The 27,655-nt window shown below is 35.6% G+C and overlaps 1 protein-coding gene across 1 annotated transcript; it reads right to left on the minus strand.

Moving 5' to 3' along the window:
• Positions 1-2,034: 2,034 nt before the first annotated feature.
• Positions 2,035-5,725, minus strand: LOC139890449 (uncharacterized). Its single transcript, XM_071873327.1, has 2 exons — positions 5,282-5,725; positions 2,035-2,154 (listed from the first exon to the last, which is right to left on the minus strand). Exons 1-2 carry the CDS (start codon positions 5,723-5,725, stop codon positions 2,035-2,037), a joined length of 564 nt encoding a protein of 187 aa, XP_071729428.1.
• Positions 5,726-27,655: the final 21,930 nt, after the last annotated feature.

The raw sequence follows: 27,655 nt of genomic DNA on the forward strand, positions 1-27,655 counted from the left end.
ATGTACACCCACTATCATCATCCACCTAAAAGTTTTCACCCATCAAACAATCATCACCTACGAAACCCTTTAAAACACTCGCGATCACCGTTTTCTCGCAAACCCCATGATGGTTTACCTGCTAGTCGCTACTATGTAAGCAAGATGGTTAATACTAGCCTTTTGTTTGTATTAAAGATGGTGTATAATTAATGATAATGAAAAAGGAGAAGTGAGGGTGACAGCCTAGTGAAGGTATCGAATAAAAGATTATTTACATGAACCAATTTGACAATTTATATATTACATGTTGGATGTTTTCTTTTTAAGATGGGACCGATCAATACAGTGCAAAGATGTTTGGATAATTTTTTTATTTGAGATGATTGAGTGGATTGTAATGAAACATTTTTTTTCCCTCGAATGACGAAGTAGAAGAAGAAACACAGTGATACGATAACGACCTTGAATGATGGACCAAAGCCTTTTGGGTTGGCTACTATTATCGCAATATTTTTTTTTTTACTATAAGATTGTTGATGATTCGAGTGGACCGTTGATGAAATACATGTACGTTGATGATATCGTTATTAGTGGAAATGGAAGAAGATGATTGATGTTATGATCAAGTTGTGATGAATAATGATGATGATATCGATTTATGATGATGATGAGATGAGGAAGACAAAGAAAAACAGTTAAGGGTTTAAGGGATTTTGTTTATGAATTAAAACAGATAAGTAGATTAGCTCAAATGGTTTTGGATGTTTGTGTGATACAAGAGGTTGGGGGTTCGAACCCAGGCTGTGGCAATATTTGTTTTTGAAGAAGAAAAAGGAAACTGTTAGAAACAATTTAAAGGTTTTTAAATCCTAAGTTAGATCATATATGAACGAACGGAGGAATGGTTAGACGAGTTTCGTGTTGAACGAGAGGTTGCAAGTTCGAGCCCGGTCTAAGACATATTTTTTTAGGAAAAGCTTTTGAGGTAGCATTCATATTATTATTATTATTATTATTATTATTATTATTATTATTATTATTATTATTATTATTATTATTATTATTATTATTATTATTATTATTATTATTATTATTATTATTATTATTATTATTATGGTTAGTATTATGTTAACTATTATGAATACCCTTAATATAATTAAAATTATTACCTTTATTGTTTTTATTAGTATTATCATTAATTAAAATAATTATTAATACCATTATTATTATTATGATTACCGTTAGTATTATTATTAGAATCAAAATTATAGGAACTATCATCCAAAACTATCATTAATATTAAAATCATTAATAATGAAATTTATACTATTATCATTATTATATTTACTAGAATTATCATAGAATTATTATAACTACTGATTTAATAAACAAATGATATATATATATGTAAAGATATAATTAAAATACATAACTTAATCATATAAAATTTGTATGTATTTTAAATATGCCAAAAATAAATATATTTAATAATAAAGTATATATATAGGTTATTAACACAAAAGTTATATCATTAATAATAAAATATATACTTGTTCGATCATGAAAATGTGTGTTAATAAATATACAAATGTTATAGGTTCGTGAATCCGAGGCCACCCATGCATTGTTCAGTTGTTTAATGTCATTATATGTATTTTTACTACAAAATACAGTATGGTGAGTTTCATTTGATCCCTTTTATTCTTTACGTTTTTAGTCTGAGAATACATGCAAATGCTTTATTAAATATTTTACAATATTTATATGCGTGAGTTTCATTAATCCCTTTTTAAATGCTTTCGCAATATATATTTTGGGACTGAGAATACATGCGCTACTTTTATAACTGTTTTACGAAATAGACACAAGTACTTAAAAATACATTCTATGGCTGGATTATTAAACCGAATTTTCCCCTTTTTATTAAGTCTGGTAATCTAAGAATTAGGGAACAGACACCACTTTATATATATTTATTATTATACCTATATTTATGTATATATAATATGCTTAAATCTCTGCATATGAAAACTATCATCACCATCCCTCTCTTTACTCTTGTTCTGTCAGCAAGTCACCCAACAACAATGAACCACCATCACCGCCAACTCCTTCCATCACCACCTCAAACCACTTCACCATAGTCACCACCCTTGTCCCTAACGGTTCTTGCTTCATGTTCGATTATGACTTACCGAACATTATAAATTACGGCCACCATAACCAAACTCACATGGCATCACCAACATACACCATATACTACCAACAACGAACCATCATCAAAACCCGCTTGTCTTAATTGTGTTTAAGGAAGACGCTAATCATCACCTTTGATTAACCAACACTACCTTGCCTACTCTTTTAATCAATCACCATGACACCACACTACTCGTATGACACCCTCAATCTTCTCCACCTTGTCGCCCCTCCACTATCGTGAACCTACAACCTCCTTCACGAAACCACCTTCACACTACCACCACTGTCGACACACACCATCTCACGACCACCACCCTCCACCTACTTCAAAACCGTCTAAACGTCACTGTTTTGATTTTACTCATCAATAACCGTCCACGGTAACCTTTCATTCCTACAAACAATCACCAATTATCACCTCTTCCTATATATGATTATATGTACACCCACTATCATCATCCACCTAAAAGTTTTCACCCATCAAACAATCATCACCTACGAAACCCTTTAAAACACTCGCGATCACCGTTTTCTCGCAAACCCCATGATGGTTTACCTGCTAGTCGCTACTATGTAAGCAAGATGGTTAATACTAGCCTTTTGTTTGTATTAAAGATGGTGTATAATTAATGATAATGAAAAAGGAGAAGTGAGGGTGACAGCCTAGTGAAGGTATCGAATAAAAGATTATTTACATGAACCAATTTGACAATTTATATATTACATGTTGGATGTTTTCTTTTTAAGATGGGACCGATCAATACAGTGCAAAGATGTTTGGATAATTTTTTTATTTGAGATGATTGAGTGGATTGTAATGAAACATTTTTTTTCCCTCGAATGACGAAGTAGAAGAAGAAACACAGTGATACGATAACGACCTTGAATGATGGACCAAAGCCTTTTGGGTTGGCTACTATTATCGCAATATTTTTTTTTTTACTATAAGATTGTTGATGATTCGAGTGGACCGTTGATGAAATACATGTACGTTGATGATATCGTTATTAGTGGAAATGGAAGAAGATGATTGATGTTATGATCAAGTTGTGATGAATAATGATGATGATATCGATTTATGATGATGATGAGATGAGGAAGACAAAGAAAAACAGTTAAGGGTTTAAGGGATTTTGTTTATGAATTAAAACAGATAAGTAGATTAGCTCAAATGGTTTTGGATGTTTGTGTGATACAAGAGGTTGGGGGTTCGAACCCAGGCTGTGGCAATATTTGTTTTTGAAGAAGAAAAAGGAAACTGTTAGAAACAATTTAAAGGTTTTTAAATCCTAAGTTAGATCATATATGAACGAACGGAGGAATGGTTAGACGAGTTTCGTGTTGAACGAGAGGTTGCAAGTTCGAGCCCGGTCTAAGACATATTTTTTTAGGAAAAGCTTTTGAGGTAGCATTCATATTATTATTATTATTATTATTATTATTATTATTATTATTATTATTATTATTATTATTATTATTATTATTATTATTATTATTATTATTATTATTATTATTATTATTATTATTATTATTATTATTATTATTATTATTATTATTATGGTTAGTATTATGTTAACTATTATGAATACCCTTAATATAATTAAAATTATTACCTTTATTGTTTTTATTAGTATTATCATTAATTAAAATAATTATTAATACCATTATTATTATTATGATTACCGTTAGTATTATTATTAGAATCAAAATTATAGGAACTATCATCCAAAACTATCATTAATATTAAAATCATTAATAATGAAATTTATACTATTATCATTATTATATTTACTAGAATTATCATAGAATTATTATAACTACTGATTTAATAAACAAATGATATATATATATGTAAAGATATAATTAAAATACATAACTTAATCATATAAAATTTGTATGTATTTTAAATATGCCAAAAATAAATATATTTAATAATAAAGTATATATATAGGTTATTAACACAAAAGTTATATCATTAATAATAAAATATATACTTGTTCGATCATGAAAATGTGTGTTAATAAATATACAAATGTTATAGGTTCGTGAATCCGAGGCCACCCATGCATTGTTCAGTTGTTTAATGTCATTATATGTATTTTTACTACAAAATACAGTATGGTGAGTTTCATTTGATCCCTTTTATTCTTTACGTTTTTAGTCTGAGAATACATGCAAATGCTTTATTAAATATTTTACAATATTTATATGCGTGAGTTTCATTAATCCCTTTTTAAATGCTTTCGCAATATATATTTTGGGACTGAGAATACATGCGCTACTTTTATAACTGTTTTACGAAATAGACACAAGTACTTAAAAATACATTCTATGGCTGGATTATTAAACCGAATTTTCCCCTTTTTATTAAGTCTGGTAATCTAAGAATTAGGGAACAGACACCCTAATTGACGCGAACTCTAAAGATAGATCTATCGGGCCCAACAAGCCCCATCCAAAGTACCGGATGCTTTAGTACTTCGAAATTTATATCATGTCCGAAGGAGGATCCCGGAATGATGGGGATATTCTTATATGCATATTGTGAATGTCGGTTACCAGGTGTTCAATCCATATGAATGATATTTTGTCTCTATGCATGAGACGTATATTTATGAGAAATGAAAATCTTGTGGTCTATTAAAATGATGAAAATGATTATTTATGTTAAACTAATGAACTCACCAACCTTTTGGTTGACATTTGAAAGCATGTTTATTCTCAGGTATGAAAGAAGTCTTCCGCTGTGCATTTGCTCATTTTAGGGACATTACTTGGAGTCATTAATGGCATATTTCAAAAGACGTTGCATTCGAGTCGTTGAGTTCATCAAGATTATTATCAAGTCAATTATAGTTGGATATATTATGAAATGGTATGCATGCCTGTCAACTTTTGATGTAATGAAAGATTATCTTTTCAAAAACGAATGCAATGTTTGTAAAATGTATCATATAGAGGTCAAGTACCTCGCGATGTAATCAACTGTTGTGAATCGTTTATAATCGATATGGACTTCGTCCAGATGGATTAGGACGGGTCTTCACATCTCAAGGGCATCAAGTTCATCCCAAAAACCTTTCAATTTCTAGTAATATACCTCTACTGTGCAGTCTGTTTGTTTGAGATCTACAATTGCAGTTGTGAGCTGGAAGATTCTGTGGCCATCAAGTTGTGAGTAGTTTTCTTGCAATTCTTTCCATAGATCTGCTGCAGTGTTCACGAAGTTCAAGGAGTTGCCAATTTGATCTGTGATGGTGTTGAGAATCCATGAAATGATCATGTCATTTGTGCGTTCCCAAAGAGCTTTGTAGAGAGGTTGAACATCTGCTTCTGTGAATTCACCGGTGATAATCTTTAGTTTATTCTTTGCATTGAGAGCAATCATAATCGAGCGTTTCCAGGAGCTGTAGTTGTCAGAACCTGTCAATTTCTTTGAAATAAGGATCATTCCTGGATGATCTTGTTGATGGAGGAATAGAGGATTATTAGGAGAGGTGACATCATTGATGTCGTATGCAATTGGAGTTGAATTGGTCGCCATTATAGCAATTGAAGGTTGAATTTGTTGAATTTAGAAATTAGGGTTTGACGAACAGAGTTTGAGATGAATTGTGAATGTAAGTGTGAATTTGAGGATGAATTAGTGTATGAGAGTGTGCGGAATGAAGGAGATGATGTATCAAATGAGTTGATTGAATTGTTTGGATCGATTGATGAATCACTGGATGTGATTCGCTTCTGATACCATAAAAGCAAATGAAGAAGATGAAGATGAACAGAGCTTCATTGTATTAAGAAAGTGAAAACTGTTACATTGAAATGAAAACAAAGATGATATATATACTACTGCAACTACACTATACAGTTAAATAACTATATTTCTAACCATCTAACCATCTAACTATCATAACTAAATTCTGTTACAAGTGGTGAGTTGACTCTGCAGTTTGACCCGTTGACTTGAGGTTGCAGGTTGTTGTGGTGATGTATCATCAGCTGTAGCATGTATACCATTAGAAACACTTACAGCTAATGATCGTGATTCCAAGATGCTGCAGGTGAGTAAAAATCGAGATAAAGATCGGTGGTAGATGTCTCGAGTTTATTCTTCCTGAATCGGTGAACAATCACAACCTCGTGATTAGTAATAACAATGATCGGTTATCTTGGACTTTGGTCGAAGTAAATAACAAGAGTGTTGATGTCGTTGACATAGATGGTATAAAGAAAGCCGTCGAGATTAAATGTGAGGATTCAAATGGCACCTCCAGTGAGGTTATGTTTGAATGTCATTCAAAAAATGCCAAGAACATTGTTTCATTGGACTATAAGTCGTCAAGAGTGATGAAAAATAATGGAACACGAGATGGTGGGAGCAAGAATAAGGCTCCTATTGGATCGTTAGTTTTTTCTTCAGATAAGGATGTTGAAGAAGGTGGTTCTCCGACAAAGGATTTCTCCTCGGCTGTAGATTGGGATAATAGCGTGAAGACAGATGCAGCCCAAAGATCGAGTAAATCTTATGCACGCTTTAATTTTGGGAATTCCAAAGACGACCTTGTTATTCCCGAGGCTGAAGAAGGCACGCGTGATAAACCTTTTGTTTCATCGAGGGGACCTTTGCATTTCCAAAGTCCAGTTGAAGATAAATCTTCACTGAATCAAAATTCGGTATTTGGGCCATCCCATTATGATGGTAGGTTGGCCTGTTCAAGTTCAAATGAGGCGGACTCCTTTAAGCAGACTCTAGATTTTGAGCTCCAAAAATCATTGGGCCTGAATGTTGGTCCTGCTAAGGAGAACAAATTATTACCATGTGGTTTGAATGGATCTTTGAATCAATATGAGAATTCAGTTCATGTTAATGAGCATATTAATGAGTCTTTGAATTCAAAGGATGTTAACGGTGACTGTGAAGACTTAAATGTGGATGTTATTTTAAAATGAAGACGTCTAAGATTTCTAGTGGTGCTCTAGTGGTGCTCTTGGACGCTTTAGATAAAGATGATGTCGATGAGGATTATTGTTCATGCTCTGATTCGGACACGTAATATTCGTTGAATGGGGTCAGACTTGGCTCGAGTGACATCTCATAAGCATTTTTGTTTTGTTTTGCGATAGGCTTCCCTCGTGTGTTGTTCTTTCGTTTGGTTTCTCCTTTAGGTGCCTTTTTCGCGTTTATTTTGTTGTTTCGAGTTGGTGATCTAGTCGGTCCTAATTTGTAGGTCGTGTCTTTTCGTGGTCTCATGTTGTTTCGCTAGCTTCTTGCTAGATTTTTAATTAATATAATAATAATCATGCTTTATAAAAAAAAAAGTAATGCTACATAGATTAATTATTAAAAGCAAGGTTTAAATTAATAGTTTACATTATATGGAGTGACAAAACCAGTCCTCTTGAATTAACATTAGCACATGAATATTTCTATTTCTATTTCTATTTCTATTTCTATTTCTATTTCTATATATACTAAAAGCCCAACTGCATTTGTTCGATTGATATCCATGAAACTACACCAAAAAATTTCAAAACTTACCCCCACACTTTGTTCATAGTTTAAATTTTGTAGGCGTAAATACTAAATAGTTTAAAAAAATATTTTATTAATAAAATTTAAACAAACTTCACCAAAAAAATTTACCGTGCCGTATCTTCCCGCTCGCCAAGAGTTAAATTTCTCCGACATCACCCTTAAACACGAAATAATTTCACGAACGCAACGCAACTAACTACGCTCGAAACAGACGCTTTCTGAAAAACGCTAAATATTTCGAGCTATCTGTCGTACGTATGTATACACGTATGATAAACAACCCAAACTAACTATATCATATCGGTGGTTTCATCCCCCATTTTTTACGCAATTTTCCCGGCGTATAAAACGCACGCCATTAAGTATACTAGGTACTACACACGTGTATTCAAACACACCCGCAACAACGCGTTTTAATTTTGTAAATACGCGAGTTAGGTTTTTCCGTCATCACCGTTTAACTCGAAATAATTTTACGAACATAACACAACTAAATATATTTGAAACGGAGTTTTTTAATTTAATACTATGACAAGACCTAACTTGCCAAACGTTGATAATTACTCAACTTCCATTCCTTAATCTCATGATCGTTAAGTTAATTTAATTGTGTATGTATATATATGTACACTCGTTAACCACATCATCAAATTAAGTTAATTCGTGCACAAATTAGAAACAACGATCCATGAATATCGGAACAAATTTGTCATGTTTGATTGTCAAATCGTGTGTAGCTTTTTGTCGTGACAACATAAAAATACTTTCCTTAAACTTTATATATAACTCTGTTTTTAACAGCGATATCGATATTGAATGCTCTCATTTGTCATCCACACATGCGTTAGGAGGAAGTCCAATTCACGACGATGTTGACAGTACAATCGAATGTTGGGAAAACCCCTCAGAGACCTTCCCAAATCGCATTAATGTTGATAGTACCATAAAAGGAAATCACATTGATGATGCCAGTACCATCAAAAATTGAAAACTTCCTTCTTTGAGTGAGAATCGAACCTGGATTGACACTACCCAAAGTTTGAATCCCACCTAATACCACTTAAGCCAAATTTCAGTGGTTAATTCTTATATATATATTTGTTTGATAGTTCATGATGCAACCAGAGGCGGAACATAGAGTAACCCAAGGTGGGTATCCGTCCACCCTGGATTTTACGGAACAAAAATTTTTACACTAAAAAAAATTATTAAAAAATAAGGTTTTTTTTTTAGTGTTCCCGAATATGAAAGATTTTTAAAAAAAAATTACACCCGCCCCACTTGTATCCGAGTTCAAGTTCCGCCGCTCGATGCAACATATGTTCACATGCATGTGCATTATTACTTCATTTATGGAGACTAACTTTATGATTCTAAGGAATGAAAACTTGACTAAAATATCGAGAAGATGTGAGTTAAAGCGAGTCAGCTTCATAAGATACAATGCATACTTTCAATGTTAAATATTTGAAAATGTATTGAACTTGTAACGAAATATACTAGCTTATAACCCGCGACTTCGCGGGATTGTACATATAAAACTTTTGCATTTATTTAATTGACGTAACGAAACATGTGAAGTCTACTAACGTTGTTTTGCACATAATGATAATTGATTTGCCGGAATTTCAAGAGCTCCATCACACAAGGAATTCAAAAGCCATATGCCCATAGCATTTCATATGTCCAGTTTATCATATGCAGTACTAAAACCCTCCAAAAGACTCTTTTGGTGTTTAATAGCAAGTATAGTATACATCTTCCAGATTTTCCACCTAGATTTGCAGCATTAATTCATTATAAGACTCTTATCATTATTAGTAAATAACTAAATTTGTTAGCAATAAACTTGTATAACTGAATTAGTACAAAATCTAAAGAACCACATTAGCCAACAACCTCAAGACAAAAATGCTAGCATAATGGCCAAAGTAACAATAAAATGACTCAGAACCATGTCAAGAGCCACTTGCTCAGGCTTGGTTACACTTGTTTTTGTTCTGCACAACGTTTGTTAGTATGGCTATTATATAAATTTTATTCTACGATAAAAAGATTAGAAAATGAAACAATAATTGTAATTAATATAAAAAAAAAAACTACTTACAGATATACTGAGTCTTACATTCAATTTTTCAAAAACAATAAATGTAAGAAATTCGATTTATAACCTTAATTATGAAAAAGAATAAAAACTAATTAAATAAAAGGCATGTCTCCATATTTCTTTTTCAAGCAGCAGGCAAAGATTGTACTATCATTCTCCACTTTTGACCCTATTTCTCAAACTCAAGCTAAATGCAGATAAAAAGAAACATGATACACTAACTTAGTTATGTTTCTTGGAACTTTGTGACAAATGTTTATTGGAAACTTGTGACAAAAAAATAGCTAATGGCCACTATTAATTAGTCTTACCTGAATGAAATAAAAAATTGGCATCTAACCATCTAACCACATAAAGCACTTATTTTATAAATTAGACCTTTTACCATCATGTGTGGGTAATGAGCAACGACTACATACCAACACTTATCTGCTCTATGGCAAATTGTGCTTGTCTTAAACCATTCCCATCTAAAATAAAATGACTTACAAATTAGTAGATTGTCGATTTACCTCGATATAAGAGGCAAGCAACTAACAGGAGAAACTCATCACCTGCAAAGTAACCTTAGGAACACAAGGTGGAAGTTGATGGTAACAATAAAAATGAATAATTTTTATTAAACCCACCTATTTTTCGTCTCTTGGATATGTAAGTGATTGTCCTATTATTTAAGTTGTTACCAAAAACTTCTAGTATGCAATAAAATATGGATCCATGTAAGGTGGACTATAGACATTTGTTGAGAGCAGGTGTGGTATTCGTGGAATAAGGGATACCGGTAAAGAAAGGTAACATATCGTATGTTATGAGTTGAATTGTCCTCAAAACATCTTTATCAATGATTAAAGAGGCAAAGCCCATGTCATCTACCTAAGAATTCAATGCCACCAAAGTCCATATCATCTACCATTATATATCTAAACGACACAAATAAACAAAAATCAACTACCCGTTCCTGCGCATACTCATCTATTTTATTGTGATTAAAATGAATGATATGATTACATATTTTATTTGAGGTGATTTTTTATCAAGTCATTTATTATTGAACAATGCTTGTTGTTAACTTCTAAAAATAAGTTATATGTTTAATACAAACTTCTATTATAAATCAACTATCTATAACACTAAACTGGAATAGACAAAAAAGTATTGGCAGTTGGGTTTTCTAATCTCGCAAACTTAATAGACAATAATATAACATAATCTTACCGGCTCTCCACTTAAAGAGGTGCCGGCGTATATCTATTTTTACAGGTCACCATGCAAATTTTGTTCTATAAAAATATATTTAGCAGCCCTCTTATAACAGTCTGATTCTTATGAACAATCTGCACAGATGACACTATTTTTGTGTAAGCCTCATACAATTATCAATTAGTCTTACCTTAAATATAGGATTTTCATTAAATAAATTATTCATAACCCGTAACGGGTCAAAAGTGGCACGCATCCAAAAACTTGTTTGTCCTAATTCGTGTTAGTTGACAAAGTTAGTAGTTAATTTGTGTAGTTTCTTGTGTGTTAACCTAAATTTACAAAATATAGAAGCGTTGACGGGTTGGCAGAACCCCGTCGGTTCTTAGCCACTTTTTAGACTACTTTCGACCTGCTCATAAATAAGTATGTGTAGTGCATATGAAAAGTGTACCTTTTATACACCGAATCCCATTTGGACATGTTTCAAATCGTTATATGACCACCTCCGAGCCTTAAAAAAATAGGTGTCTGAATTGAAGTAGGTTCGCATCCACCTGACTGAAATGAGAACAATTAACGAAGCACACATTGTTATTCAAACAGTCAATCCGTAGAGCCAACTTGACTGCAAATATTTTGAGGTTAGTTCATTTGACTATAGCCAAACACAAACATATTACATCATATTACAGTGAAATTATAAGTGAAAATCACAAAAGCCACCAATAAGTATAGTTTCTTACCCGTAGCTCGATGACAAAATCTCCATCATTTCTTTTATAAATCACGAACCCGTATTGCCTTCTCTAACACCATCTGTTATAGAACTTGCATAGACCCTTATTGTAACGACCCTGGATTTTCTAACGTTTACTTATTAATAATTATTATTAATACTTGTGATTTAATGAATGTATTGTTTATATACATTTACTTGTTACCATATTTGACTTTAAATGCCCGAAACGTCTTTGTGACACACGTACATTACACGAATAATATCTTCGAGTATTATTTACATTCATGATTAAGTTTTATTAATCATTTTAATTAACTAAGGATACTAGTTAATTACTTGGGCCTTTATTAGTGTTAATGAACTTTTATTGGATTATTACTTAATTGGACTTGGGCTCATGACTAGTGGACTTAGAAGCCCACCCTACATCTTTAATGGACTAACTAGCCCAACTCATTATGTAAGTATTACAATTAAGATGAAACTAGTTAGTTTAATGCATATAGAATCTTGTTACAAGTTACTTACATCTAGTTCCCATGCAAACACATCATATAACCACCTTTTGAGCCATAAACATGCAAGAACCTCATGGACATTTTCCTTCCTCTTGTGGCTCCCCATACCGTCGGTTTTGGGTGTGTACAAGGAAGAGTTCAAATTTTATTTTCATTACTTACACACTTGCATTCTCTCATTCCAAAAACACACACTTACTTGCTTTCATCTTTTCTCTCATTTTGCTCTCTTTCTTGTAACTAACTTGAGCTTTTTCTCTCTTCTTTTCTCCTTTGCAAAACCGAACCAAACACCTCTCATCATCATTCTTTTGTTGTTGTTTTGTTACTTGTCTTTGATTAGTTGTTTACTTACTTGTAGTTGTTACTTACTAGTATTTAAGAATCAAACTCTCTAGTTTGTTCTTCATTCTATCTTGTATTTACAAGAACACACAAGAATCTAGACTTACTAGTTTATGGTTCTACCTTTAAAGTTTTAAAAGATTAAAATTCATGTGTTGTAAAAACCATACTTGTAATTCATGTTTGTAAACTTAAAGTTTACATTCTTAAAGATCAAGCCTTGGCTTGAATCTTTAAAGTATGAACAACCATGACTTATTACTTGTTTATTTAGTTTATTACTTCATTTCTTTCACTTATTCAATTCGTGTTTGTTGTATAATGGTCAAGTGTTACTAGTTAATCTTGATCTCATACTTTCTTGAACTAAAGTTAACTTTATTACTTAGGATTCAACTTAATAACTTTAGATCTAGACTTTTGGGTCTTGGATCTTCAAGATCAAACTAAGAAATATGTTCTACAACTTAAGATCTTGATTAGTTAGTTTACTTTCAAGTTTGTAGTTCAATATTACTCTTACAATTCATGTTTGTGTCAAATCTAAGATTTTGATGTAACTTTGGTTCATCAAACTACTTGCAACACTTAATTGAGTTGTGCTACTTATCTTAGACTTACACTTGTGTTATGATGGTCAAAACTTGGTAAAGATGATGTAAACCCATCAATGAGTTGTACACTTGAAGCTATATGCATCAAGGATGAGAACCGTGATGAACATCAAGCACCAAGAACCCACCGGAACCTACTGTTTACTGTTTTCTGGGTCTGATCAGTACAACCTAGGCTACTGTAATGTTGTTATTCAGTTAGCTCTGTTCGATTATATAACTTTTCATTTAAGACTCGTCTTAATCCGAGTTACGGTTTAGGATCTATGGCCCTCCGAACGTCACTATGTCCATTTAACGTTGTGCTGAAAATTCTGACCTACTCGCACTTAAACCGTCACCACGGTCAAAAAAAGACGAGTTTGCTTCTGGAATTTTTACCACAACTAAAGGACTCATATACAGATCCATGGCCACTGGTCTCACCTTATTTCAGTAGGTATAGAGGCCGTGGCGACTGACCGAAGTCAGCCTTTATTTTAAACTCTTTTCATGAACGAAACTTACTTTACACCTTTTGTTTGATGATGAATGATGATGACCCTTAAGACCTAATTTACATACACTTAAACCTATTGGGACGATTTACTGACTTAGTACTATTTGACTTAGGTTGAGTACTTTTCGGACCTACGTACTTGCTTACTTCCCGACTCGACTTTACTACTACTTTACTACTGTGAGTTATAGCATCCCTTTTTACTTTAATTATTTTGGGAACTGAAAATACATGCGCATTTTACGTTTTACATACTAGGCACGAGTACTTAAACTTTATATATGTGTGGGTTATACAACGGCATAAACATTCTCTTTAGCTCGGTAACGTTTAGTCATTGGTTTTTGAACCGGTGAACGCGAATCTTAGATATGGATCCATAAGGTTTGACATCCCCACTTGGGCTAGTAGCACTAGCATTTAACGGGTGTTTAATACTTCGTAAACATACACACTTGCCAAGTGTACTTTCAGGGGGTTATAAACGTTAAGTTAGTTATCAAGTGCCCACGGTTAAACATATACTTTATCATACTGTTTTGAAACGCTCTTTGTAGCACTGAAATCTCGTGGCCTACCTTACATTACTGTTATACTTAAACTATAGTTCACCAACCTTTGTGTTGACGTTTTTAAGCATGTTTTTCTCAGGTGCTTAAGGTTAGCCGCTTCTGCTGTTGTAATAGTCTTGCTGTAGACACCCGCTGCTTTAGAGATGTCACCGCATGAACGTTTATCTTGCATTCATAAACTTTATTACTTTTGAAACTATGATTTGTAACGACCTATGGGTCACATACTCTTATCCTTGCTTCTATTCGTTGAAGCATACTTTTGGTTGTTAAACATTGATGTTGGTTAAGACATCACCCTTTATCATGAATGCAAACGTATTTTGAAATAGCATATAGTGTTTGACCTTGTAATGATCCTGTTGTTGATGGTCCGTACATGATGATTTAGTACGGGGCGTCACATTTGGTATCAGAGCATTGGTTGTAGGGAATTAGGTTGCATTAGTGAGTCTAAGACCGACCCGAGTAGGATTCACTAATAGGACTAATCTACAACTTGCTAGTTTACTTGTTTCCGCTGAACTTACTGCATGTTGTTGCTTACTTTTACTGCTATATGCCGTATGCTATTACATGATTTCACTATTGCATGCTATTACCTGCTTTCGATTGCATGATACTTGTCGTTATTGCCATGCTACTTACTGTTACACATGATTTAGACTGTTGTAGTTACTTGGCCTAATACGTGCTTGCTTTATGACTTACTGACATGGAAAATTTATTTTTCCTTGTTCAGATGTCGGATATTCCACCTGCTATCATTTTGGGCAGCGATTCAGACACTTCAGCCACTTCACCTGCCGCTGTTGTCGATCCCCCGATCCCGTCGGTGACACACTCTAGTGACCCAGGCGCTTCATCCTCCGGAGCTAGTAGTCATGCGCCTGCCCCAGTGGGTACTGCAGACGGAGCCCAGGACCTCCCGGAGATTCCAGCTCCACTTGCCCCGGTACCTCAGGAGCCACAGTACCATCCCGGTGGTGTTTTGATTCCCACGGAATTTGGGGAAGGTCCATTCTATAATAAGTATCGTCATTGGTGCCGACGCGCTCCTGATGGACGTCTCGTGCCGATCCCGCCTTTTAGATACCGACAGATGATGGCCGCCCGAGGAGAGCCAGTACAGCCACCCGTGTAGCCACCTCCACATGATTCAGATGACCCGTCATCCGACGACTCATCCACAGACGACTCTAGTGACGATGACTCCGACGAGGAGGACCCTGATGATGCACCTGTACAGCCACCCTCCACCCCGCCGAAGAAGTGGTACCGTTTCGATGGTACCATCATTCCAGGGATTAATGGAGGTCGAGCATTCACTGACGCATATGGTCGGCGTCGTAGGGTTACCGCCCGTAAGCGGCTTGTGCCGTATCCTACTGATCCCTTCATCCGTAAGCCTTACCGCTTCGCAGCCTCTACTTCTGGAGCTAGACCGTCTGCACCGCCAGCTCCACCAGCACCACCCATACCGACTGCACCGCCTGCCCCACCATCCCCCTCTGTCGAGGAACTGATGAGGGAGGTGGAGATCCTCTGTGCTCGGGTAACTGAGCTCGAGGACTAGATGTCCCACGTATTGGACATCCTACACCCACCTTCACCGTAGGGCCTTTGTAGTAGATTTCATTATGTAATCTAGTTGTAGTTTTATGTATTACTTATGTATTGTACGAACCTATGTGGATGTATGCAACTTATTATTAATGAATGGAACTTTGCGTTATTTAATTCTTGCACGATGTTCTATTTACGTTACTGTATGATTCTGTAGTATTTGTACCTGGATTGCATTACTTAATAAACATGTGACGTGTTGATTCCATGTTGGTTACCATATACTGTATTATTACTATTTGAATACTGGATTTTGATTTGAGTCAAAATTTTTGTTTAGAACACCATGGCCAACGGGCGATCAACACCTACCGCAGCCCAAATCGAGGAGATGATCAATGAACGAGTCACCGCAGCTTTAGCGGAAAGGAACCTCCAAGCTCCACCACCACTTCCACCAGTTATTCAGCCCATTCGTAATGGGTGCACGTACAAAGAGTTCCAAAGCTGCAAACCCCACAACTTCAGTGGAACAGAGGGGCCGGTTGGTCTCACTAGATGGTTCGAGAAATTAGAATATGTGTTTCGAGTTAGTAACTGTTCAGAGGCGAATAAAACCAAGTTTGCTTCATGCACGTTGTCTAACGGCGCACTAACATGGTGGAACACGTTGGCTCAAGCAAAAGGTATTGATGAAGCATTTGCTACCCCATGGGAGGAATTCAAAGGGGCCCTGACTGAAGAATATTTCCCTAGGACTGAGATCCAGAAGATGGAGATTGAGTTTATGCAATTGAAGGTCGTGGGAAACGACCTCGATGGGTACAATCGTAGGTATTTGGAACTAGCCCTGATGTGTCCTACCATGGTCACCCCGGAATTCAAGCGTATGGAGAGATATTTGTGGGGACTTCCTAAGTCCATTAAGGGAAACGTCACCTCGTCCAAGCCACCCAATGTCCCAGAAGCGATGTGCATGGCGCATACTTTAATGAACCAAATTATCATCGATGAACCGGAGAAAGCTAAATCTGAAGCGGGTAGTAGTGAGAAGCGAAAATGGGATAACAACAGAGGAAGGACCTATGATCAAAACCCTGCGAAACAACATGAGGGTTTCAGAGGAAACAACAATGGTGGAAACCCCAATCCGAACACCAACTCAAACCCCAACTACAAGGGAACCTTACCACAATGCAAGCGGTGCTACAAGCACCATACTGGGTATTGTAACGTTGTTTGTGAAAAGTGCCAACAGACTGGACATATTAGTAAAGACTGCAAGGTCACCACCCTGAATGTGAAGGCGAATCCCAATGGACAAAAAAAGTGCTACGAATGCGGACAAACGGGCCATTTCAGAAATACGTGCCCCAACAAGCGAAAGGACGGCGGACCACCCCGTGGTAGAGCTTTCAACGTTAATGCAAGGGATGCACGCGAGAATCCCGACTTGGTGACAGGTATATTCACTATCAACAATCTATTAGCTTCTGTCTTATTTGATACTGGTAACGATAGAAGTTATGTATGTAGACACTTTTGCGATAAGATAAATTGGTCATTAGTTCCTTTAAAAGAGGGTATGCTTGTCGAGGTCGCCAATGGAAAACTTGAGAAAGTTGACCATATAAGTCGAGGAGCTATTATCAACATAGCTGGTGCAGATTTCGAAATTAATTTGATACCCATCAAATTGGAAAGTTTTGACGTGATCGTCGGTATGGACTGGTTGACCAAGATAAAGGCTGACATTATCTGTGGAGATAAAGCTCTTCGTATACCACAAGGAGATGGTGAGCCACTGATCATTTACGGAGAGAGATGTACCTCGAAGCTGAACCTCATTAGTTGCGTGAAAGTGCAAAAGATCATGAAGAAGGGACGTCTTGCTGTCCTAGCACATGTGAAAACGGTAGAAACCGAGGTGAAGAGTGTGAACGACGTTCGAATTGTGAACGAATTTTCTGATGTCTTCCCTGAAGAATTGCCTGGATTACCGCCGCCGAGAGCAGTAGAGTTTCAGATCGATTTAGTACCAGGAGCTGCACCTGTAGCTCGCGCACCTTATCAACTCGCACCTTCCGAGATGCAAGAATTACAGAGCCAACTACAAGAGCTGTTAGATCGAGGATTTATCCAACCAAGTTTCTCGCCTTGGGGCGCACCTGTTTTATTTGTAAAGAAGAAGGATGGATCCTTCCGCATGTGTATCGACTACTGTGAACTCAACAAATTGACAATCAAAAATCGGTATCCTCTTCCCCGTATGGACGATCTTTTTGATCAACTACAAGGATCGATCGTTTACTCAAAGATCGATTTGTGATCCGGTTATCACCAGTTGAGGGTGAAGGAAAGTGACGTGATGAAAACTGCATTCAGAACCCGTTATGGTCATTATGAGTTTCTCGTGATGCCATTCGGATTAACCAACGCCCCTGCCGTGTTCATGGATCTCATGAATCGTGTCTGCAAGCCATACCTGGATAAGTTTGTTATTGTCTTCATAGATGATATCCTCATCTACTCTAAGGGCGAAGAAGAGCATGAGCAACACCTTCGACTAGTACTTGAACTCTTGAGACAAGAGCAACTTTATGGGAAATTCTCCAAGTGTGAATTTTGGTTAAAGGAAGTCCAATTTCTGGGTCATGTTGTGAGCGACCAGGGTATCAAAGTTGATCCCACCAAGATTGAAGCTATCATCAAGTGGGAAACCCCCACTACTCTGACTCACATCCGCCAATTTCTAGGTCTCGCCGGTTACTACCGAAGATTTATTGAAGGATTTTCTCTGATTGCGCGTCCTTTGACTGCGCTGACTCACAAAGGGAAGAAGTTCATTTGGGAACCCGCACACGAATCAGCATTTCAAACTTTGAAGAAGAAGTTAACCACCGCACCTATCCTATCACTTCCTGAGGGCAGTGACGACTTTGTTGTTTATTGTGATGCATCGAAAAGTGGTTTTGGTTGTGTACTGATGCAACGCACAAAGGTTATCGCTTACGCCTCCCGTCAATTGAAGATTCACGAGCGAAATTACGCTACTCACGATCTCGAACTTGGAGCCGTTGTCTTTGCGCTCAAATTGTGGAGACACTATTTGTATGGAACTAAAAGCACTATCTTCACCGACCACAAAAGTCTCCAACATATATTCGATCAGAAACAACTGAACATGCGACAGCGACGATGGATCGAGACATTGAACGACTACGATTGTGAACTTCGTTATCATCCTGGCAAGGCCAATGTTGTATCTGACGCTTTAAGCCGAAAGGAGAGGATGACACATCTTCGTGTTAGGGCTCTGAACATCACCATCCATTCGAATCTCAACAGCCAGATCCAAACAGCCCAAGATGAGGCTCTCAAGGAGGAGAATATATCTCATGAACATTTGAACATTCTTGTCTCTCGATTTGAGGTTAGGGAGTCTGGACTCCGATGTTATGCCGGAAGAATTTGGGTACCTCTTTATGGAGATCTACGGAACCTTATATTAGATGAAGCCCACAAGTCGAGATATTCGATTCATCCCAGAGCTGGCAAAATGTACCACGATCTTAAGGAACAGTACTGGTGGCCGAATCTTAAGAAGGACGTTGTAACTTATGTTGGTAAGTGTTTGACTTGTTCGAAAGTTAAGGCCGAGCATCAGAGGCCCTATGGATTGCTTCAACAACCGGAAATCCCACAATGGAAGTGGGAAAGGATCACAATGGATTTCATTACCAAGCTACCAAAGACGGTGGGCGGATACGATACTATCTGGGTTATCGTTGACCGTCTTACCAAATCTGCACACTTCCTAGCTATGAAAGAAACGGATACGATGGAAAGACTTGCTCAATTATACATCAAAGAGGTTGTATCTCGTCATGGTGTACCTTTATCGATCATCTCAGATCGCGATCCCCGTTTTGCTTCCAGATTTTAGCGTTCCTTACAAGAAGCCATGGGAATCCGTCTCGACATGAGTACTACTTATCACCCACAGACCGACGGACAAAGTGAACGAACGATTCAGACCTTGGAAGACATGTTGCGTGCATGTGTCATTGATTTCGGAAAGGCCTGGGAAAGGCATTTGCCGTTAGCCGAATTTTCTTACAACAACAGTTATCACTCTAGCATTAATGCCGCACCTATTGAAGCGTTGTATGGCCGCAAGTGCCGATCTCCTATTTGTTGGGCCGAAGTAGGTGAAAAGCAAATCACCGGACCCGAGGTAGTACATGAAACAATGGAGAAGATTGCTCAGATTCAAGCGAGACTTAAGACTGCCCGCGATCGTCAAAAGAGTTATGCCGATCTTAAACGTAAAGACTTTGAATTCAACGTGGGCGACTGTGTAATGTTGAAGGTTGCACCTTGGAAATGTGTGATCCGTTTTGGAAAACGTGGAAAGTTAAACCCACGATACATTGGTCATTTCGAAATCTTGGAACGTGTTAGACCCGTTGCTTACCGTTTGGATCTACCAGCACAATTGAGCTCAGTTCATCCTACCTTCCACGTGTCAAACTTGAAGAAGTATCTTGCTGCATCCGAACTTATCATACCACTGGAGGAACTTACAATTGATGACAAACTCCACTTCGTGGAAGAACCTGTCGAGATTATGGACCATGAGGTCAAAACTTTGAAACACAACAAGATTCCGATCGTCTGAGTACGATGGAATGCCAAACGAGGACCTAAGTTTACTTGGGAACGAGAGGATCAAATGATGCAGAAGTATCCTCACCTTTTCCCGACTCCTCCATCTACCTCAACTTAAAATTTCGGGACGAAATTTTCTTTAACAGGTGGGTAATGTAACGACCCTGGATTTTCCAACGTTTACTTATTAATAATTATTATTAATACTTGTGATTTAATGAATGTATTGTTTATATACATTTACTTGTTACCACACTTGACTTTAAATGCCCGAAACGTCTTTGTGACACACGTACATTACACGAATAATATCTTCGAGTATTATTTACATTCATGATTAAGTTTTATTAATCATTTTAATTAACTAAGGATACTAGTTAATTACTTGGGCCTTTATTAGTGTTAATGAACTTTTATTGGATTATTACTTAATTGGACTTGGGCTCATGACTAGTGGACTTAGAAGCCCACCCTACATCTTTAATGGACTAACTAGCCCAACTCATTATGTAAGTATTACAATTAAGATGAAACTAGTTAGTTTAGTGCATATAGAATCTTGTTACAAGTTACTTACATCTAGTTCACATGCAAACACATCATATAACCACCTTTTGAGCCATAAAATGCAAGAACCTCATGGACATTTTCCTTCCTCTTGTGGCTCCCCATACCATCGGTTTTGGGTGTATACAAGGAAGAGTTCAAATTTTATTTTCATTACTTACACACTTGCATTCTCTCATCCCAAAAACACACACTTACTTGCTTTCATCTTTTCTCTCATTTTGCTCTCTTTCTTGTAAGTAACTTGAGCTTTTTCTCTCTTCTTTTCTCCTTTGCAAAACCGAACCAAACACCTCTCCTCATCATTCTTTTGTTGTTGTTTTGTTACTTGTCTTTGATTAGTTGTTTACTTACTTGTAGTTGTTACTTACTAGTATTTAAGAATCAAACTCTCTAGTTTCTTCATTCTATCTTGTATTTACAAGAACACACAAGAATCTAGACTTACTAGTTTATGGTTCTACCTTTAAAGTTTTAAAAGATTAAAATTCATGTGTTGTAAAAACCATACTTGTAATTCATGTTTGTAAACTTAAAGTTTACATTCTTAAAGATCAAGCCTTGGCTTGAATCTTTAAAGTATGAACAACCATGACTTGTTACTTGTTTATTTAGTTTATTACTTCATTTTTTTCACTTATTCAATTCGTGTTTGTTGTATAATGGTCAAGTGTTACTAGTTAATCTTGATCTCATACTTTCTTGAACTAAAGTTAACTTTATTACTTAGGATTCAACTTAATAACTTTAGATCTAGACTTTTGGGTCTTGGATCTTCAAGATCAAACTAAGAACTATGCTCTACAACTTAGGATCTTGATTAGTTAGTTTACTTTCAAGTTTGTAGTTCAATATTACTCTTATAATTCATGTTTGTGTCAAATCTAAGATTTTGATGTAACTTTGGTTCATCAAACTACTTGCAACACTTAATTGAGTTGTGCTACTTATCTTAGACTTACACTTGTGTTATGATGGTCAAAACTTGGTAAAGATGATGTAAACCCATCAACGAGTTGTACACTTGAAGCTATATGCATCAAGGATGAGAACCGTGATGAACATCAAGCACCAAGAACCCACCGGAACCTACTGTTTACTGTTTTCTGGGTCTGATCAGTACAACCTGGGCTACTTTAATGTTGTTATTCGGTTAGCTCTGTTCGAGTAGATAACTTTTCATTTAAGACTCATCTTAATCCGAGTTACGGTTTAGGATCTATGGCCCTCCGAACGTCACTATGTCCATTTAACGTTGTGCTGAAAATTCTGACCTACTCGCACTTAAACCGTCGCCACGGTCAAACAAAGACGAGTTTGCTTCTGGAATTTTTACCACAACTAAAGGACTCATATACGGATCCATGGCCACTAGTTTCACCTTATTTCAGTAGGTATAGAGGCCGTGGCGACTGACCGAAGTCAGCCTTTATTTTAAACTCTTTTCATGAACGAAACTTACTTTACACCTTTTGTTTGATGATGAATGATGATGACCCTTAAGACCTAATTTACATACACTTAAACCTATTGGGACGATTTATTGACTTAGTACTATTTGACTTAGGTCGAGGACTTTCCGAACCTATGTACTTGCTTACTTCCCGACTCGACTTTACTACTACTTTACCACTGTGAGTTATAGCATCCCTTTTTACTTTAATTATTTTGGGAACTGAGAATACATGCACATTTTACGTTTTACATACTAGGAACGAGTACTTAAACTTTATATATGTGTGGGTTATGATGTCAAAGCTAAGGGGTATAAAATACTATTAAATTTTAGCAGAAAATACTATTAAATACGATACAATTTTACACAAGATATTTATTTATTTATAGAATGGATATACTTAAACCTTGCTACAACACTTATAGGCAGTGTACCTAATCGTACAGTAGTGTAGTTTTTAGTAAGTCCGGTTCGTTCTACAGGGAATCTTTTTAAACAAAGCTTAACGCTATATTAGTTTACTTTTATAAAAATACAAATATATATATATATAAGTAATATTATTATTATAAAGGGGAGTTTTTACCGTTTAATGACCGGTTTGTCGATTTTAAAACTTTAGTCGCAGTTAAAACCAAATGTAAAATATTAAAAATAAATACAAGACTTAAATTAAAGCGGCAAGTAAATAACGATAATGAAATTGAGAATAATAAAAATGCGATAAAATAAACTTGCGATAATTAAAAAGTACGATAATTAAAAGTGCGATTAAATAACAATAAATAAAAGTGCGATAATTAGAAGTGCAATTAAATATAAAATAAAGGAAATTAAATATGAAATAAAAGAATTATGCTTACTTAAACTTCCGTAATCATGATGTTTGACGTGTTGATTTTAGTTTTATGCCCATGGGTTAATTGTCCTTTGTCCTGGATTATTTAATATGTCCATACGGATTTGTCCATAATAGTCCATCAGTCATAAATATAAAGAGCGAAAGCCTTCATCAAATTATTCTTATTCCCGAAGTCAAATATTCCAACTAATTGGGGATTCGAATTGTAACAAGGTTTTAATACTTTGTTTAATGAATACACCAGGTTATCGACTGCGTGTAAACCAAGGTTTTACTACTTTGTTAACAATTAAACCAATTACCCTTGAATGTAATTCACCCCTGTTTCAACAAGTTTATTAACTTTTAATCCAGTTCCGTATCCGGTAAAATGAATAATTATTGGTATTTATAGATATCCCGCCCACCGTACCTAGTCAAGCGTATGTGGTTATATATAAATACGTCAAATTATAAGTTTGTATATTAAATTAACAAGGTATTGTTTAGTTAATATAAAACCCATTAATAGCCCATAGTCTAATTTCCACAAGTGTCGTTCTTTTGTCCAAACCCCAATTATGGTACAAAGCCCAATTACCCAATTTTAGTAATTAGCCTAACATCATGATTACTTCGGATTAAATAAGCATAATAATAACTTAGCTACGAGACATTAATATAAAAAGGTTGAACATAACTTACAATGATTAAAAATAGCGTAGCGTTACACGGACAGAATTTCGACTTACACCCTTACAACATTCGCTAACATACCCTTATTATTAGAATTATAATTAAAATTAAAATATAAATTATAAATATATATATATATTTTACGTATGAATGAGGAGAAGAAAAAGATGATGATTACGATCAGAATGCGCGAGCTTTATAGGGAGTTTCTGAAATTGGGGCTCCGCGACTCGCGACCTTTTTGGCCTTCAAACTCCGCGAGTCGCGGAGTTTACTTTTACAGCTCACCCATGTTTGGAGTCTTTCTTGCCGACGATTTATTTTATATATATAATATATATATAATTAATATAATTAATTATATATTATATTATATTTATATACATAGTTAACTTGTAATTTTTAGTCCGTTGCGTCGAGCGTTAAGAGTTGACTCTGGTCCCGGTTCCGAATTTTCGAACGTCCTTGCGTACAATTTTATATTTTGTACTTTGCGTTTTGAATCTTGTACTCTTGTAATTTCGAGACGTTTCTTATCAATAATTGGAACCTCTTTGATTGTCTTTTGTACTTTTGAGCTTTTTGGTCGTTTGCGTCTTCAATTCGTCGAATCTGTCTTTTGTCTTCACCTTTTATTATTTAAACGAATATCACTTGTAAATAGAACAATTGCAACTAAAAGCTTGTCTTTCTTGAGGAATAATGCTATGAAATATATGTTCGTTTTTAGCATTATCAAATATTCCCACACTTGAGCGTTGCTTGTCCTCAAGCAATATCGTCTTGAAATACTAGAATCACTTCTTTATTCTTCACACTTTGTACATCAGTGATTTCTATACGGTGGTATAAACAATGGTAGTAACGATATGGTTTACAGTCCCACATGACTATAAAAATTTAGATCCATTAAGGAAATTGGATCTTTATGAAAACATTTGATCTTTTGAAAATTAAATCTAGTTTTTATCCTAGATAAGTTTTCCGGGATAACCCTTTACCGGTGTTTGCAAAATATTTTTGTGGGTTTGGTGGGTTTCAGATTTGAAAATTTTAGCTCAAAACTTATGGTTTTGTGTCACCCACTTGCTAACCTTGTATTTGAAAAGCAACACGTCCAGTTTACTTGTCCCGTATATTACTTTTTGGTAAACTACCGTCCGGTTGTAAAGGAAAGCGTTGAACAAGCAACTGTTAAGGCAATGTCCCCTGACATGCTTTTAATTATGGTCTATAACGTGTCGGACGTAATTACTATCCTTGGTAGGAGCAATAGTAAAGCTCACCCTTATGATTTTTTCGATCTGGCACAAGGTCCTGTCTTTGACCATGCTATGCAACCACCGTTCTTACGGTTGACACCCGATTTAGTTCAGGTGACCTAATGAATTCCAGGTGAATTCCTAGGATTTTACGTTCAATGGTAATGAACGCATTGAAAATAGGGTTTTCAGAAAACAAATCGGTTTGTAATTTTGATCAAAATATTTTCTCGTTCAAGCTCGAGTTTAGATATCATTGAATTTCATGAGTTTGTAATTCTCAATCTTTAAGGTCAATCTCTAGGATTGAGTAATATCAGTCTTCAAAGCTGATTTTTAATCTTTAAGGAGATTATCCTTTCTGGGGATCTGATTCATTAGTCTTATCCAGCTAATTTGCATGGTGCCCCCCATTGTACGAGATAAATCCTTCTCATGGTTAGGATAAATCGGACCACTTGGCGACCCTGTTTAATGCTGAGGTCCGTGGATTTCCTGCTAATTTTAGTGATGACTTTTTTAGATTTTTCGTCAACCTACAGCTGGTCTGGATGACAACTTCATGACCTAAATCAAGAAGCGCGTTTCTTTTTCAGAAGACTTTACTTCCTTTTAATGATGGAATTGATTCATCGTGTAGATCCATCTTTTCTTTTCTTTCATCGGGTAAAATAGTTTAGTTTAGTCCAAAGCAAAAGTATTTTCGGTTATTTGTTACAGATATATATGTGACATATGTTTAAGATAACTTGGTAAATTTTCCCACACTTGGCTTTTATTTTCCTTTTTATCGTCCTTTCCGAGGTAACAATAATTTCGGTGTTAAAACCTAGTTTTATCGTTCATAAATATGTATAAACATGATTTTGAGTTCATTTAATTGAAAATTTTGAAAAATTTTACTAGAATTGGGTAGTCAGTATATAAGACTAGGGCTGTTCTTTTTTATCAGAGAGCACTAGATTCTAATACAACTACTGCTTTACTAGTATTTTTAATGGTAACCAAGTGTATAAAGTAAAAAATTTTAAAATCCGAAAGAATTTAACCCCTTCCCACACTTAAGATCTTGCAATGCCCTCATTTGCAAGAAATCAGTAATAATTTAAATTATTGAGGGTGATTTGTGTGAAAATGATTAAATTTTTACCAAAGTTTCTAAATATATTGGCGTTTGTTTGCTGAATGATAAATGGTGCACATCATTTGTTCATTCCGTCTTGTTGTTATTTCACATATATTTTGCATCTTGTCGTCAAAATTAGTTGCTTTTGCTGAACTTAATGCCAGTCTTTGAAAATGCGTTGTTTTACCCTGTTGTGTACATAAGATAAACTGCAAACATATATACATATTTTTGAAGTTTGGTATATTACCCCACATTCAAAAATTATTAAAATCTAAGAATAAAAGTTAGACACTTATAAAAACTATTACAATATTAACAAAAGTATTAAACGTATCAATCATTACAAATTACAAAATAAATAAAACTAAGTAGACTAGGGATGATACTGGTACCAATAGGGGTTCCAGGCATAACCATAGGTGCTATAGAATGCTTCGGCAGGGTTATACGTAGGATACGGTGGTTGCATCTCTATAGACCAGGGAGGGAAGATGGGTTTCGGTGTAGGAATATAGTTTCTACCTATATGTTGGCAATGAGCTATGATTTGGTTCTGATGAACTTGCCAATCTTCAAATGCTCTCTGTCTAGCATTTTCGTACTCCTGAGAAGCTATAAACCTTTGCATTTCTTGCATCTCATTCCCCCCTCCTACATTACCTTGCTGTTGGTTTCTCTCAACCTGTGGATGTCTACCATGGTATGGTACTGCGGCATTATTTCGCCTCTTTAAAACTTTCGCACCATGGTATACATTTAAACCTATAGTATCGCGGGGTTCTGGTTCTTCCACTAATAATCCCCCCCGACTTATATCCACACCGAGATATTCACCAATCAAAGTAATAAAAATACCCCCTCCTATTATGCTATGCGGTCTCATCCCCCGAACCATAGCTGATAAATAATAACCCACACAATACGGTATACTTACAGCGCTTTGTGGGTCTCGAATACACATATGGTAAAACAAATCCTGTTCATTTACTTTTTCCTTGTTCTTACCCCTTTGTGTAATCGAATTAGCTAAAAACCTATGAATTACTCTTAATTCAGCTCTATCTATGTCCAAATAAGAGTAATTTCCCCCTTTGAAACGGTGATGGCTTGTCATTTGACTCCACACACCGTGTGTATCAAAATTTTCATCTAT

The sequence above is a fragment of the Rutidosis leptorrhynchoides genome, chromosome 2 (assembly GCF_046630445.1).
Source record: "Rutidosis leptorrhynchoides isolate AG116_Rl617_1_P2 chromosome 2, CSIRO_AGI_Rlap_v1, whole genome shotgun sequence".
Lineage (NCBI taxonomy): Eukaryota > Viridiplantae > Streptophyta > Magnoliopsida > Asterales > Asteraceae > Rutidosis > Rutidosis leptorrhynchoides.

Coding starts and splice junctions, on each gene's coding strand:
- LOC139890449 (XM_071873327.1), bottom strand. CDS start 5,725: ATGGCGACCAATTCAACTCCAATTGCATACGACATCAATGATGTCACC. Junction 2,155..5,281: donor AAACAGACTGCACAGTAGAG/GTATATTACTAG, acceptor TCGAACATGAAG/CAAGAACCGTTAGGGACAAG.